The 16,743-nt window shown below is 34.1% G+C and overlaps 1 protein-coding gene across 10 annotated transcripts in view; it reads left to right on the plus strand.

Annotated features, from left to right (window-relative positions):
- Window positions 1-16,743, plus strand: part of R3HDM1 (R3H domain containing 1) — a 201,184-nt gene that overhangs the window by 77,109 nt on the left and 107,332 nt on the right. For 7 of the 10 annotated variants that reach the window (XM_041739510.1, XM_041739515.1, XM_041739507.1 and 4 more), the window contains exons 4-7: window positions 9,423-9,464; window positions 9,930-10,019; window positions 14,031-14,145; window positions 15,196-15,274. In XM_041739510.1, coding sequence (XP_041595444.1) covers window positions 9,423-9,464; window positions 9,930-10,019; window positions 14,031-14,145; window positions 15,196-15,274 — 326 coding nt within the window. Of the gene's footprint in view, window positions 1-9,422; window positions 9,465-9,929; window positions 10,020-14,030; window positions 14,146-15,195; window positions 15,275-16,743 lie in introns of those variants that run through there. The other 3 variants (XM_041739513.1, XM_041739516.1, XM_041739517.1) reach the window with 2 other exon arrangements.

A 16,743-nucleotide genomic window follows, 5' to 3' on the forward strand; every position in this document is an offset into this window, starting at 1 on the left:
GCAATCTAATAAGGTTATCAGAAAAACTCAAGATACAGCCACACATCAGCAGGAGGTTAATGGGCATTAAATTCCTTAATTGATAAAACATGCTAAAATTTTTTTATTTAAAGAGTTGAATAAAAGTCTGTCTATATAAAATCATACAAATCTTAACTGTTTTCCTATTTGTTTAACAAAGATATAAAGGATGTATATAATAATATACCTGGTATATAGTTAAGAGCCTAGCAAATGGTTGATTCTCTTAAAACGATGTTTATATTCATCAGCATGTTATTATTTATTAGCAGTAACACAACTATATTACTTCCCATTTTGTTCCTTTTATTGCCACAAAACATCCTTTTCTTTTAGTAACAAAAAATTTACTTCTTGGCGTAAGCGCCCCAAAATTTCAACAGTTTTTATTTCTTTGCATTAAGTTTTAGATCTGTTTACTGTACTTTTATTGTCTTTTATTAATATTTAATGAGTTCAACTTTTAAAACTAAAATTCACTTCCCATAATGCACCTTAATTTTTAAATTATTTCAAGGATTTGGTACTTTTCCTTATTGAACCTGGGTGGTATGCATATAAGATAGCTAGCACTTATATAAACATTTACTTTTCGTGCTTCATGATTACATGTATAAAGAAGTTCACTTCTTATAGATGTAGGAGTATTTTTATGTAATATTGTTATTTTCTCCAGTAATTTCCATGTATATCACCAATAGGATGCTGAGATTCTTTATCTTTAATAGAAGCGGTGACTGTAAACCAGCTAGGTTTTAGTTTCTGCATGGACTTTTCCTTAAAGTCTAAGATTTAGGTCTTTGCATATTTAACCCTGTGTTGTTTTACTCAAAACTCCAGGTGTTAAATAGTATAAACCAATTAGTGATTGGTGTTGGTTTGTCAGTTTATTGATTTAAAAGTCCTATCTTCCAACTCAGAAAACTTGTTTTCTATTATTTCAGTGGAGATGATTAGCCCGACTTTACGGTTTTTATTGCTGCTGATCTTTAGCTAGACATTCAACACTTTAATTCATTATTTCCTCCCCCATATTTACCATTAACCCTTAACAATTACCTTGAAATGTAGTGAGAATTACTAAACTCTTCAAGGTGTGTTAAGAGTCTTAGTTGAAACATTTCAGCCATTACAGTTTAGTTTGTTTGTAGTAATTACATTTAGTTCATAGTAATTACAGATGAAAAATGATCCCCTTTTTGAAATAGATTTCCTCTTAATTGGGTCATTAATTGGTGGCTGTTTTTATATGCTAACACACAGTATAACTCATAAAGATTATTCTTTCTTAGCAGTACTTAATTTTCATGGTTTATCGTTTCTGTACTTCCATGGGGTTTTTTTTCCTTCAGTTTTCTTTTTCTTTTTTTTTTTTTTTTTCAGTTTTCTTTTATAATAAAGAGCTTTCAAACAAATCTAAACTGTTGTTAGTAGTTCAGGGATAGGTAAAGAAAACTAATGAGGGATCCCTGGGTGGCGCAGCGGTTTGGCGCCTGCCTTTGGCCCAGGGTGCGATCCTGGAGACCCGGGATCGAATCCCACATCAGGCTCCCGGTGCATGGAGCCTGCTTCTCCCTCCGCCTGTGTCTCTGCCTCTCTCTCTCTCTCTTTGTGACTATCATAAATAAATAAAAAATTAAAAAAAAAAAAAAAGAAAGAAAACTAATGAAACTATTGGACCTAAAAAGACATTTATGGTAAGCAAAAATCAAAAACCCCGGAACCCTATGTACCATTTCTTTAAGTTGACTGCACAGACTTAAGTTTCTGTTTGTTTTGTTGTTAGTTTAAAACTCTCTGGTTTGGGTTAGCCTTAAGTTACAAGTAATGTTTTGAAAATCCTTCCACATTCGTATTCTGAAATAAATTTTAGATCTGTTTAAAGATCCTTTATTTTAAACAAGAAACCAAAGTACTGAAATCATCAATAATGTTTGTTTTTCTTTGCTTTCAAAATTTGATCTACAAAGTAGTAAATTTAAGAATAATCTACATTTATTGTAATATTACACCTTAATCACTTATTACTACTGAACCTCAGTTTTTCTCCAGGCTAATAGTTCATAGTTCTGACAGTATATTAATACCCATTTCAAACTGAAACTCCTATAACATATTTCATATTCTGCATGCCATTTATTGGCCTAATACATGTTTTAAGTCAAACAATGTTAATTATAAACTGGGAACCTTGTCCCTTAGCATCTAGAGATGTCAAGGTCTGTTAAACAACTTGCTACATTTTTACTGTGACAATGCAATTCTGGTAAAAATGAAAAGCGAAACAGTAGAGAAAAATCAATGAAACCAGAAGTTAGTTCTTCAGAAAGATTAACAAAATTGACAAAACTTTAGGTAGATGGACTAAGAAAAAACACAACTCAAGTTACTAAAATCAGAAATGAAAGTGGGAACATTACTACCAATTCTACAAAATAAAAGGATTAAAAGAGGGTACTACGAATGTGCATCAACAAATTGGATAGTCTGGGTGAAATAGACAAATCCCAGAAACATAAAACCTAGCAAGACTAAATCATGAAGAAACAAAATCTGAATAGACCTGTAACTAGTAAGGAGATTCCATCAGTAATCAAAAATCTTTTAGCAGAGGAGAGCCCTGGACCTGATGGTTGTACTGGTAAATTCTACCACACATTTCAAAAAGTAGTTCCAGGGTCTCCTGGGTAGCTCAGTTGGTTAACTGTCCAACTCTTGATTTTGGCTCAGGTCATGATCTCAGGGTGGTGAGGTGGAGCCTGCTTAAGATTCTCTCTCTTGCTCTCCCTCTGCCCTCACCTTAAAAAAAAAAAAGCTTAGGAATTAACTTAATCAAGGAGATAAAAGACTTGTACAATGAAAACTATATAGCAATGCTTAAAGATTCCATAACTAAATAGAAACACATCCCATGCTTATGAACAGATTTGATATTGTTAAAATGTCAGTATGCAAAATGATCTACAGATTTAATGCGATCCTTATCAAAATCCAAATGACATTTTTTTGCTGAAGTTAAAAAAAAAAAACCCATTCTGAAATTCGTGGGGAATCTCATAGCACCCAGAATAGCTAAAATAATTTTTTAATTGAGGATTATTTGACATACAGTATATTAGCTTCAGGTGTACAACATAGTGATTTAGCCTTTGTATACACTGTAAAATGTATACCTCAATAAATCTAGTTACCATCTGTCAGCATACAAAATTAATATATTCCCCACGTTGTACATAACATCCCCTGTAACTTACTTTGTAACTGGCATTTGTACTCCTTAATTCCTTTTACTCATTTCACTCCACCCTACACCCACCAAAACAATCTTGAAAAAGAACAAAATTAGAGGACTCACACACTTAAATTTCACAAGTTACATCAAAGCTACAGTAATCAAAACTGTAGTACTGCATAAAGACAGACGTATAGACCAATGTAATAAAATAAGGAGCCCAGAAATAGACTCTTGAATTGCATACACAGTCAAATGATTTTTGAGAAGATTTGCCAACACCATGGAGAAAGGACAGTCTTCTCAGCAAAAGGTGACTGGGATAGCTGGATATCCACATGCAAAAGAAGGAAGTTGGAGCTTTATTTAATGCCATATACAAAAATTAATACAAAATGGATGAAAACCCCAAAAAATAAGAACTAAAATATGAAACTCTTAGAAGAAACAGGGTCTTTAAGGAGGTCAGAGTGAATACTGCAAAGCCACAAAACATACTGAAGAAGGTGTGGGTTGATATCCCCAAGATTCTGCATCTCAACAACCTCCCAGTTCCCAGGCCAATGGGCTGTACTTTGAACAGTGAGGGTGTTAGATGCCTAAAGCAAAAGCAACAACACTAATAAAGGAAAACAACCATTAAGCAATGGAAGCTACCCCAACCAAATGATTAGTCACACCAAACTCCCTGACCCGTGGATGTTTTCAGCAGAAACATACACAGCCCGGAGCAGTGATCTGCTGATCATGGCCCCACAGACAACAGGAGGAAAGCCACTGGGTTGATTCAGTATTACCAGAGAGGGAATGTGGCATTTTCAAGAAAAGAGTCGATCTGAGACAAGACTATATTAATAGTCTTCTGGAGCAGATCCAGTGCCTGGAAAGTGAAAGTATGTGTTTGAGTTCAGGGTAGATGGGTTTCCTTTTGAAAACCATGGACATGTGGGGAGATTATCACCACCATCACCCCTTACGAACCTGAGGAAGACATGCCTTGGAGGGAGGAGAGGTGCCCTCTATCCCATTTATATTTCTTCCAAAAAAGATTCCGAGTTGGTGAGAAAAGCTCAAAGTAGTGACCCACAATGTTGGAGTTAAATTCATAAAAGTCCAGAGTCACAGCTAAAGTTTCTAAAGCTCATCTGAGCACCGCTTCCATTTTCCAGATAACCTACACTGATGGAAATGAATTGCCCAGGATCACCTAGAGAGCTAGAGGCATAACTGAGACTCACCTTCTAGCCCTCTACCTCCATTTGGTTTTTCCAGAGCAGTAAAGCCTCATTTTTGCTCAACTACCCTAAAAGCATCAGTGTTTCAGTGCATTTTACAGTGAACTCAGACTCTTTTTGCTTAGTCTTGTAGATGCTACAACATTTGCAAAAATTGGGATACTCCGGGGGGGCATCCCTGTCCAAGGCATAGACTTGCTGCCTAATTTGTGAGACTTGACTGGTAAGAGTCAGATAAGAAAGCCAGAGTGTTCTCAGAGTGGATGGGTTTTAGAAAGGGAAAATATAATGCTAAACTCACATGCATATATGCCACCTGTTGACTCAGGAAAGATACTCAGCATCTCTATCAAGCTGGTGAGGGGAGACTAGGGACAGATGAATCTTGGTTTAACATGATTCTTGCCATAAGTGGTTTTCCTCAACAGAAAACTATGATGGAGGCTTACTGCGGGATGGCTAATCAAGATTTTTAAAATATTGTTGGCCCTGAGTTAAAAGTGGTTTGAGGACCATCTTGCTGTGTGCCCTGAACCATCTTGCTTTCTTTATTGAGGGGCTCTACTATTCCATGAAAGGAGCCAACACAGATGACTCCACCCTATCGGAATCATGGTCTCTGAAGAGATTCATCTTGTACAAATAAAACAGATGTTCAAAGCAATGACTGACCCCATGCAGCAATGTCAATTTTCACCTAACCGAAACAGCTTTTTTAACTAAGGGCTGTGTTGGAGTAATGTGCTTGGTTTGCATATGTAGTTATTGCCTAAATTTCAATGTTAATTTTTCTCCATATGCAATCAATGTAAAGCCATATTTTGATATAATAATGCAGTGTTTATAAAGCATAATTCTTACTGATCTTTAATCAGGATACCAAAGGGAATAAAAGTCAAAATCTCTAAAACGAGGAGGGCAATTACTTGGGACAAAAGCTTTACAACATTGGATTTAGCAATGATTTCTTGGATATGACACCCAAAGGCACAGGCAGCAAAAGAAAAAAAAAAGACAAATTGGACTTCATGAAAACCTTTTTGAATTGTACATTAAAAGACACTGTCAAGAGAGTAAAAAGACAACCTGTAGGAGAAAACATTTGTAAATCTTATATCTGACAAGTGATTAATAACCAGACTATATATGGAATTCCAAAAAACACAAGTATAACCTAAACAACACTATTCAAAAATGGTCCTCTAATGGTCCTTGGAGATATTTCTCTAAAGAAGATCTATGAGTGGCCAATAAGTACATGAAAAAATACACATCCTCAATCATTAGAGAAAAGCAAAAAACTACAATGACCTACTACTTCACACCCATTAGGGTAGATAGCAAAAACTAGAAAACAGATGCAGAGGAATTGAAACCTTGTACACTTGGTGAGAATTTAAAATGGGACAGCTACTATGGAAGACAGTATAGCAGTTCTTCAAAAAATTAAAAATAGAATTACCATATGATCTAGCAATTCCACTTTTAAGTATATATACCCCCCAAAAATTGAAAGAATTTTGAATAGATAATTGTATGCCCATGTTCTTGGCAGCATTATTCACAATAGCTGAAACGTGAATCAACCCAAATGCACTCATCAGCAGATGAATAGATAAGCACATTTTGCTATATACATACAATGGAATATTACTCAGCCTTAGGAAGGAAATTCTGCAATATGCTATAACATCAATCAACCTTGAGATCATTATGCTAAGTGAAATAATTCAATCACAAAGGGCAAATACTGTATGATTCCACTGACATGAAGTACTTCATATAGTCAGAACATTAAGATAGTAGAATGGTGATTGCCAGGGGTTGTGGGGAGAAGGGAATGGGGAGTTATATTTAATAGGTATAGAGTTTCAGTTTTACAGGATGGAAGAGTTAGTGGATATGGATGGTAGTGATGGTTGCACATTATGAATGCATACTTAATTGTTAAGATGGCAAATTTTATGTGTAATTTTCTGGTTAAAAAATTTGGGGAAAAGGTGAACATGCTTTAAATAATCAGATGCATTTTTTTAAATAATTTTATTCCTATTTAAAGCCAAATCTGGCTGCCAAATTGATACCAAAATATAAAACAAAGGCTGTTTACTTTTATAAATAACTTGTTTTCTCATGTATTTATTATGTAATTTCAGTTCTTTGCTTTTTGAAGTGAAATTACCACTGATTTTTATTGAATAATGCTACTTCAGCAAGTTATAATCTATTTATGTAGTGGTGTGTTTGTTTTCTGTTGCAGCATAGCATATTACTATAAACTTAGATGCTTAAAAGAACACCCACTTGTCAATTCACAATTCTGTAGATAAGAAGCTAAGTTGGGCTCAGCTGAGTTCTTTGCCTAAGGTTTCTAATGCCAAAATCAAAGGTGTTGGCCAGGCTGGGCCTCCTGAAGGCTTGGGAGAAGAATTTGCTTTCACGCTCATTCCAGTTGCTGGCATAACCTAGTACCTTGCAGCTGGCTCTAAGTGTGAAATCACATTTCCTGACTGACTTCTCAGCTGAGGGCCAGTCGGCTCCTAGAACCTGCCTGCAGTCCTCCCATAGTCTCTCCAGAAGCCAGCAATGGTGTGTCATGACGGTCCTTCTCACCCTTTGTTTCTGACTTGCCTTTCTGCTCCCAAAGTAAACGTTCAGCTTTTAAAGGGCTCTCTTGATTGGATCAGACCTAGCCAAGCTCTCTCTGTATCTTAACATCAACTTCTTGGGACTTTAATATCTATAAAACCCTTCACAGCCTTACCTAGGTTAGAATTTGATTAAGTGATCAGGGGATGGGAATTTTGGGAGACCATCTTTAGTATCCTGTCAAAGGGAGTATTTGATCCATAAGAAGGTTTTTTATAGGTCTGATGTAAAAGTAAAATAGACTAAAATTCTGAAGATCTTGGGTTCTGTTTGACTGTTCAGTAATTCTGAACTTAGACTGTAAGGTTCTTGAAACCAGAAACTGTCTTATTCATCTGTGTAACCCCAGTGCCTGGCAGTGTCTTGTATAAGCAGGAACTCAGAACATGTTTATTAAATAATTTTACCTCTCTCTTTTCATCTTCATCAAAGGTTCCTTATGAATTAAAACTGAGCTGGTGAACGCATGTATGTCTATGAAAACTCTAAACCATTACTATAGGAATAACATACAGTATCTTTGTATCTTCACTTAATTTTTTTTTTTTTTTTTTTTTTTTTTAGGTAAAATCTTATGGCTAGTGAGCAGAGATAGGACATTGGTCTTCTGACATGCTAGAATCCTAACATTTAATAATCTCATATATGTATATATAGAGAGAGAGAGAGCGCGCACTTTAGGTTTTTACAAAACCCCCTTTTAAATCTCCTTTTTAATTGAACCTATTCAAGAGCCTTGAAAATCAGTACAAATAGTTTGAACTTTTATACAGATAAGAATAAACCGAAAAAATTTGATCAGGATCAATTCAACCCTCCTGCATAGGAAATATAGTTCATATTGCCACTTAATCATCTCTTTTATTTAAAATTTTAAAGTTTTTAAAGTCACAGATTCTTTTTTTCTTCTAATGCCTTGGAACTCAGTTTTGTGCATGTTCTAGTATTCATCTGTTGATTTTCTCCCACATTTTTGCTTCTAAGCCCTCCATTATATGGCATAACTTTTTAAATTCTATTTTTAGACTGTTATAAATCCTTTTGAACTAACTAAAGGAGAAAGTAAATAAGAACCGAGGACAGTTCCAACATGTGGAAATTCTCCTTGGCAGCACTGACATGTGCATTTGGGAGCCCTTAAATGCCATTTTCTTCTGTATAAGACATGGAAAGTCATTTTTCTTTATTTTTTCTATTTTCCTTTTGTTGTCACTGCCAAATTTGTAGTATGTATAATCCAGGGACAAAAATCCCCAAAATCCATGGCTGCTTATCTTTCAAGAACCTTGGGTACAAAAAGGGGGACAGGAGACACTGGTACTGGAGATTCTCATTTCTATTGGTTTTACGGAAGGCTTTCGTGGATGTTAGAATGAAATGGCTTTATTTCATATGTGAAGCATACTAATCTAGGTGTTAAAGATCTTTCTGTTTTATGTTTGGTACCAAACTAGCTTCTTGGTTTTAATACATATGAATGACAGATTCCTGTTTGGTATTGGGGCTAGAAGGTAGATTGGAGGAGGTGGGGGAAAGTGAAGTGTGTTTAAAACCTATCTATCTGGCTCTATTTCATGGGCGTTTCAGCTTTCCCGAGGCAAAACCTGGTATCACAAACTAGAGCTGGTTGCCCCAGCAGCTGTCCCAGTCATGTGACTGACAATCTTACAGTCATGCTGCATGAACATGCATACTGTAACTCTGCCCTTTTTTCTTCATTTCTGCCTCATTGCCTTACCCTAGACCGTCACAAACTGGTGGTGTACTTCTAACAGTGAAAAGTCTCTGTTGATAGAGAGTTGTACTCTGACGCGGTGTGCATTTGAAACATTCATTCTTCTTTGAATGTTTGGAAAGTTTGGAACTTTTCTAAGCACAGCTACTTAAAATCCCTCAGGGTTTGCGTGTGTGTGTGTGTGTGTGTGTGTGTGTGTGTGTTTCCCTAACCTTAGTTAAAGTGAAATGTATTATAAAATAAACTTAAGTGTATATTATTTTGGTGCTACCTAAGAAGTTTACCTTACAAGTTCCGTTGAGCTCAGTTAACATGGAAATTGTGGCCATTTGCTGACTTGAAGAAAATGCCAACCCTCAGAATGATTTTAGGGAATCTTCCACAAGTGTGCTTCTGGGAGGAATCAATACTTTTTTACTTAAAACCGACTTTGATTTCCTCATTTCCAATACTTTGTGCAAGTAGTTTCCTCTGTGGTTTAGGACTGTGAATTAAGCAACAAACTCTGTTTCAGTATGAAATTTAATACAAATCTTTCTTGTGTGTTCAGCGGCCATTGCAGTCATTTGGACAGACAGGAAAAAGGTCTAAGGTATAGTAAATATTTTGTGCTGGCATGCCAAGGGCCTTCCTTCATGCTTGATGAATCCTTGTTTTCATACAGCGCTGCATTCAGTTTAGTTTTGTCATATTTTGTTTGGGGCAGAAAGCTTATTTTGTTTTATTTGGGGTTTTTGTCTTGCCTAGTCGCTTTTGTGCATTGCTTTTATATCTTTAATGGTTCTCTATCTATAGAGAAAATGGCTTTCACACCATTTGGGTTTTGAAATTGGAATTAGTCCCATTCTTGCTATTGCTACAGTTTTCAAAACTGCAGTTACTTGTTTTCACTTTTAACAAAGGGTTTTAGTGATACTTAATGATATATTTAACTTATGCATTTCACCTACTTTTGTACATGCCAGAAACTATAAAGAAACTTAAGAAACTCTAGGGGGCTTTTGGATATGCCCTAGATTTGTGAAATGTAGTGTTAATTTTAAATACTTTTCTTTAGTCAAGCTCAAAGTTAAAGCTAGTTCGGAGCCTTGCAGTGTGTGAAGAATCTCCACCACCCCCTACAGCTGAGATATCACAGGAGAACCAGGTAAAAAAAAAAAGAAAAGAAAACCAAATATTGTTATTTAAAGACATGGTGCAGTAACCTGCTTCCTGGAGAATATTTTTTCATAAGGTTAAATAAAAGTTGTATATGCATGTGTGTGCATTATGTATGTGTTTTCATTCATTTTTTTTTTTAAATGAGTGAAACATTTCATAATACTTGCCACCAAAGATACAGATGTGGGAAAACCCTGTTACTTCAATCTAAGGCTTAGTGCAGTGGCCTCTCTCTGGATAAATGTAGGGATTTATATATTTAGATGTGAATATGGCTTTAAAAGATTCTATATTATTATTGAAAAGTTATAGAATATGAAAGTGGTACTTCCAGTGGTGAAATTTGTCCTTTTGATTTTGGCTTTTATAAATGTGTTAAACACTTAACTGCTTGTGTGTGAAGAGGAGACTTAACCAAGACTTTGGTTTGATGTATTATTTTACTTATTAACCTGAACGCATGGTGAAGCCAGTTTTCTAGTTAGGTTGGCTGTAATAGTTTAATACTTCTAATTTCTCTTCTGTCTGTGCTTATAAATGTTGAACAGCTGAGGTTCAAGCAAACAGTTCAGTTTGCCTTTTTTATTCTTTTTAATGTTCTGACTTTACTTTTCTGATAAACTCAGCTGTGCACTGATCTTCATCTCATGTTACCTTGGACATTTATACATAAGGTTTTTAGGACCCTCAAACAGTGTTTTTATCAGTGTGATAACTTTGCCTGTTTGTGGTTTGTTGTACTTCTTAACAGTTTGAGCAGTCTGAAATCCCCTTATATCCCAATAATCCATTTTCAAAGAATTGAAGCAACCTGTGGTTGTTTAAAAAATGGTGACTAAAAAGAGGAAGGGGAAAATAGGCCATGGCAGGTTGTACATCTTTTTTTTTTTTTAAATAAATGGCAATTATACCCTCAAAAGCCTATTATAGATATTGAAGATAGTTGTCACATATTTAGAACATGTCAAGTTCTCTGAAGTACTCCACTTCTTTGTTCCCAAAATACAAGAAAAGGAAGATTTTGAGAATAAGTTGTTTATTGTCAATAAAGAATATATACAAATTTGTTCAAGTGTCGGGAATATAGTGTTCAAAATTTGTGATTTTTATTTAAAATTTAACTACATAGATAGTAGAGTTATCTCTTCTATAAAGTAGATACACTTTAGTAATAAAATAATGAACTTTCTAGCAAGAAGCGAAATATAATCAAAATATTTTATTTTATTGGAGAGAACATTTCTAAATGTTAACCTTTGGCTTTTACATGGTTATTGACACAGCTGAAGAGTTATGGTACACTTTGGAAGAAATCAATGGAATTTTTTTGAAATAGCAATTTTAAAAGTTATATTGTATGAGTCAGTAAAGAACACCTATACAAGGTGGAGTAGTGGATATTGTGATGTTTTTTGAATATTCATTTCTTCATTCCGTTGACTAAAATGTTGCACCATCTTAGCCTCATGGAATTAATACAAGGATATTGAGGAAATGAGAAGGGTCAGGCATTTATAAGACTGTTAATAGGGAAAAAGTGCATACCTTTTGAGAAAAAGTGTAATGTGATCTTTGGTTTTATTCACATTTTAACCTGATCTGAAAAATATTAGAGGGAAAATTCTCACAGCACTACATAAGTACATCTAGTGAAAATATATATGAGAAAAAAATATCAAGAATGTATGTTGCAGAAATGTGTATGTTGTATATTATGTATATATTATTGATCAGAGGTAATTTTTGTGTTTATATAAAGTTCAAAAAGCTGAGTTATAGCATGTGAATAATGAGTATAAGGTTTTTATGCCAGAGTTCAGTATTCCACTTAATAGATTCTCAGTTTCTCTTGGATACAGTCATTTTTTTTTCACATAATAACCCATTATTATTCTCTCTGAGCAAAAGATATTCCTTTTAGTAGAAAATCATCTTCTTCCAAGCCTTGAGTTAACTAAATTGCACCTGAATGGGAATTAGAAAATGAACTGTTTCTCATGAAATATGGTAGTATCTAATTCTTGGCAGTAGAGACACTTTTCAACTAATAATGCCTGCTTCAGAATGTGATTTTTGAGGAATTAATCTAGAATAAAACTCATTATTCAAAAGGTTGAGAGGCAATTAAAAGAGAGATGTCACTTGTGTCTTATGAGAGCTTATGAGAGGGAAGTGACCTCAATAACAGATGTGAATGACAGAGTGAAGAGTAAAGGAATTACAGCTTCCTATCGAGATGTTGCTATCCTTCCAGTTATTTATAGTCAGAAGAGCTCATTTAAAAGGACTATTAAGTTTAAAATATGTCGCATTTATTTGCTACTTAAAAACAAGGCCTCAGTACCAACTGAAAGCAGGGCCTTGGTATACGAAGCCTACTGGATTTTTAAATACAGCTCATCTTAATGAAATAATTTAATATCTGTACTTAAAATATAGGGCTCTGGGAAGGGAACTTTAAAATGAAATATGATAGCCAGTGGACGCTCCTTTTGGTGAAGATCTAAATGTGAAATCTTTTCCATCAATCTGGATTCCATATATTATTCTTGAGTAGAAGTAGAATCTGTAAGTCAGGAAAACTTCTGTAATATTCTACGTCTGAAATACAGTTCTGGGATTCATTTTTAAATATCTGTTTTACATTTAGGGATAGAATAAGAAAAGTGGATTCGAAAATTAGTCATAATGAGAAAAATGACTTACCAGGTGTTGAGGTTGATTAATGTGTGAAGTTTAGTAAGCAGGACAAAGAGTATAAAGCAAGTATTCATCATTCTAGTAAAAATTGCGCATGCAGAGTTTGCCCTATATTCTAACCACAAATTTAACTGCGATAGAATGGGAACAGAATTAAAAGGAGATAAAATTAGTAGTCAGCAACCCTATAGGCAGAAATATATATATATATTTGATCTGAAGTTCTACCTAACATTTTTTAAAGAGTTATGTGGGGGGACAGAAAGGTTAATAAAATTCTGTGGCTGCAAGTTCAACTCCTAAAATTTATATCCCCTTTGATGTTGACTTAGTAGACCTATTTCCACCATAGCCATCACCCAGAAAAGTGAAGTAATTGTCTAATCTATGTTTTTCATCAATAAATAATAGTACCATTTAGTCTGCAAATAGATCATACCTCTGTCTTTAGTAGAAATGGTCTGGAAGTTATTCTGCCTTCATAATTCTGCCTGAATAAACAGAGCTATGTGATTTTTTAAATTTTATTTTACCTTTTTAGGTTATGTGAATTCACTTCCAAGAATTTCTTTGGATTCAGAAATTACATGTAAAGACATAATTTTTGAAATGGAATGTAGAGTTTCTTCTCCTTTTCTGTTTTATAGAAATGATTACTTCATGGTTAATATTACATACCCTGAAGGAAAACAATCTTGTTTGAAATCCTTCCATCTTTGTGGTGATGGAAGGAGGAACAATAATGTGTAAATCATAAATTAAAAATAATCATTTGTATGCATTTGGTTTTGGAAAGTTTGTACCTACATTTTTATATGGCAAGAGAATGGGGGAGTATGAAATCATATGGGATACTCAAAAAACTATTTTTTGTTAAGTATTGACTTGACACTCACTCCTACTGTCATGGTTGATGATAATTATTATTTTGTTTGGCCGTGGCTTCTCCAGTACCAAAATAGGTTAAGAAGACCTTGCTTCTAACTCTCCAGGGGTTTTACAAGTAGGTACATTCAAAGTAATATAGAAAATATTTATATTCTCTGAGATCATTTTGAAGATGTGTTTCAATTAATATATTAAACTCAAAATATTAATTTTAACATGTATCAGGACTTTGATGAAAGTAGTAAAAATATTAAATTGTATTCCATTTTGAAGAATCTAATTGGATAACATAAAAATCTTAGTCCTTTTCCTCCTCCATACAGTTTTATATTATTCAAAAAATATAAAAATGTGGTATGAACTGAATTGCTTTATATATTCATTTATAACTGATTTTGCCTTCCAACAGGAGAAAATTCAGATCCAGTTAACGCAATCATTTGAAAAAGAGGAGAAGCCCTCAAAAGATGAAGCAGAAAAAGAAAAAGCCAGTGATAAGTTGCCCAGAAAAATGTTATCAAGAGGTTTGCGATTTATTTCTGTGTTTTCAAACAAAATTTTAATTTCACCATCAATAATTCCATCCTTTATTCCTGGTAAAACTATGTATGGTATATCTGTAGTAAAAATGCCAACAGGACAGACTGAAGGGATGATAAAACTTTTGCTTATCTGAGCAAAATGGCATAATATAAACCTGAACGTTAGTAAGATGCTTCAGCCAAAAATCTGCAACATGTCAGAATCACTGAGGCAGGCAACTGTCTTGACCTCTTACTGGTCTCTCATAATGAAATACTGGAATCACTATAATCTGAATATGATTCCATTAAAAATAGTATTACTCTTTAATTCTTTATGATACAATGAGCTGATGCCAAAATATTCAGTATCTAGTAAGAATATTTTTGGAAATCCATAATGCTTATCTTTCATAATCAATTTCAAAGAACTCCACCACCATCTAGCATTGTAAGTCAATAAAAATGTTTCTTTAATTTATAAACCCAGTTACATTTGCCGGTATTAAACAGCATAAGTTTATTACATTTAAGGGGAAGAACTGGAAAACTATTTTGAAAGGATAGACTATTTTGATGATAGACCTGATCAAATTTAATTAAATGTTCTTTCAGAACTAGAATTCCTACCTACTTCTAAATCATTGCCTCTACTTATATTCATAACTGAACTAAGCTGTCTTAATTTGCACTAAATGTAGATGATTATTTCATTCATTCTAATTTTTAACTCATGGAGGCATTGTTGATCATGAGATCTGTCATGTTTATATAAAAGAGTCTTAAAGAATTTAGAATAAATAAAACTGGCACATGTAAAAAAATTTAAGAACATGCGTGTACATGCAGTTACATAAATTGATGTCATGTTCATTATATGCGAGTAGAAAGCTTGTGGTCATCTGAGTTCATCATAAATTCCCTTTTCCTAATTTGTCAATTTTTTCCCATGTGGGGCATCTCATTTTATTTAAGATATGCATCATGTTTGAAAGGGAAAGGGATTTGTTTTCAAACAACTTTATACTGGGTTTTTGTGTTGTTGTTTTTTAGATTCCAGTCAAGAATACACTGATTCAACTGGCATAGATCTACATGAATTTTTAGTAAATACATTAAAAAACAATCCCAGGTAAAAATTAAATTTATAAGGTTTACATTGCTTAGAGTACCATAATTTTGTTATGTTTGTTCTCATTACTGAGTTAGAATATTAGAGTAAGATTACAGTGTTTGAAGTACACCAGAAACATTTTAGTTTCTTAGGGCTAAGATGTTGTTGATCTACTATATGCACATGTATAAATATTTCTTTGCATTATTCATGTCCCATTATAGAAAAATAATTCATCTTTTCTTTAGGAATTTTTGGAAATACAGAATCACCTAAATATTTTGACTCTTAATTGAGGTAGAGAGGTAATCATGAATCTTTTCCATGGAAAAGAAAAAGAAAACACTTCCCTCATAATAATACACTCAACCACATAAGAATTTGGTATATTCATTTATAATGAGTTTTTTAAACTTAGCTGAATGCAGGATTTTTATTCCTTCTTTTGCATATTAACCTTCAGCCCAGAGATTTTTAAGGTCCTTATATGAGTCACTGTGAAGCCCTTTGTGTTGCCAGGTACTAATGAATAGACTCTAACTTTCTGGTTGGTCATTGACCCCTTTGTGGCTTCTCCCCACAAAAAGGTTTATCAAAGGTTTACAAAATATCCGATGAGCACGTTCATGGGATAGAAGACTCCAAGGTTGAGAACCCCTCCTCTAGATGTTAGCTTCCCAGAGTGATAGTTCTTTGACATACATTAAAATGAAACTAAAATAGTTTCTTTGGGTATATGCACATGGAAGAAAAAAGGAATAACTCTTCAGTCTCACCAAGGCTTATGTCATGCTTCAAGATCATCTTTATTTTCATTCAGTATTTATTATATTCAGTATCATCTTGGTTTTCTATTTTACATATAGCATAAATGCCATAAAAGGAACCACTAAAATGAAAAGTGGTCTCCTTGTAAAAAAGGCTGAAGGAATATGGAGTGAGGAAGCAGATAAGACAAGTCTACATGACTTATTTTTTTTCTTCAATTCAAGTTTATTCCTCAGTGGCCCCAACAGAATGATTAATTCATCAGTTCATTGAAGAGGCATTTACCCTGAGCATCTGTCATGCTCCAAGTTTTGTGCTAAAAACATTGAAGATACAAAGAAAAAGAAGATATCATCTGTACCCTAAAGTATTCACCATCTCAGCTAGAAAAAAACATGATATGTAATTAAAATAGAATTGATGTTGTAAAAGCAGTTTCTGGAGTTTTGTAAAAATCCAGGGAAGGAACCTTAACCACTTTTTGAAAGGATATGGGAAGGCTTCACTGAAAATACATGCCTGAGCTGAGCCTTGAATTCACAGTACTTTAAGTGGAAGCCATCCAGTTACAGAAACATGAAGAAGGCATTCTGGATAAATACAACTGCATTAACAAGGCACAGTAGTGTGAGAGAGGAAATGGTATGTCCAGGGAGAGACAAGATTATACATTCTGGCTCCAGCAGGGAGGCATGTGGCAAGTGATTCTAGAAAGTGAT

This window comes from Vulpes lagopus, chromosome 24 (genome assembly GCF_018345385.1).
Source record: "Vulpes lagopus strain Blue_001 chromosome 24, ASM1834538v1, whole genome shotgun sequence".
Lineage (NCBI taxonomy): Eukaryota > Metazoa > Chordata > Mammalia > Carnivora > Canidae > Vulpes > Vulpes lagopus.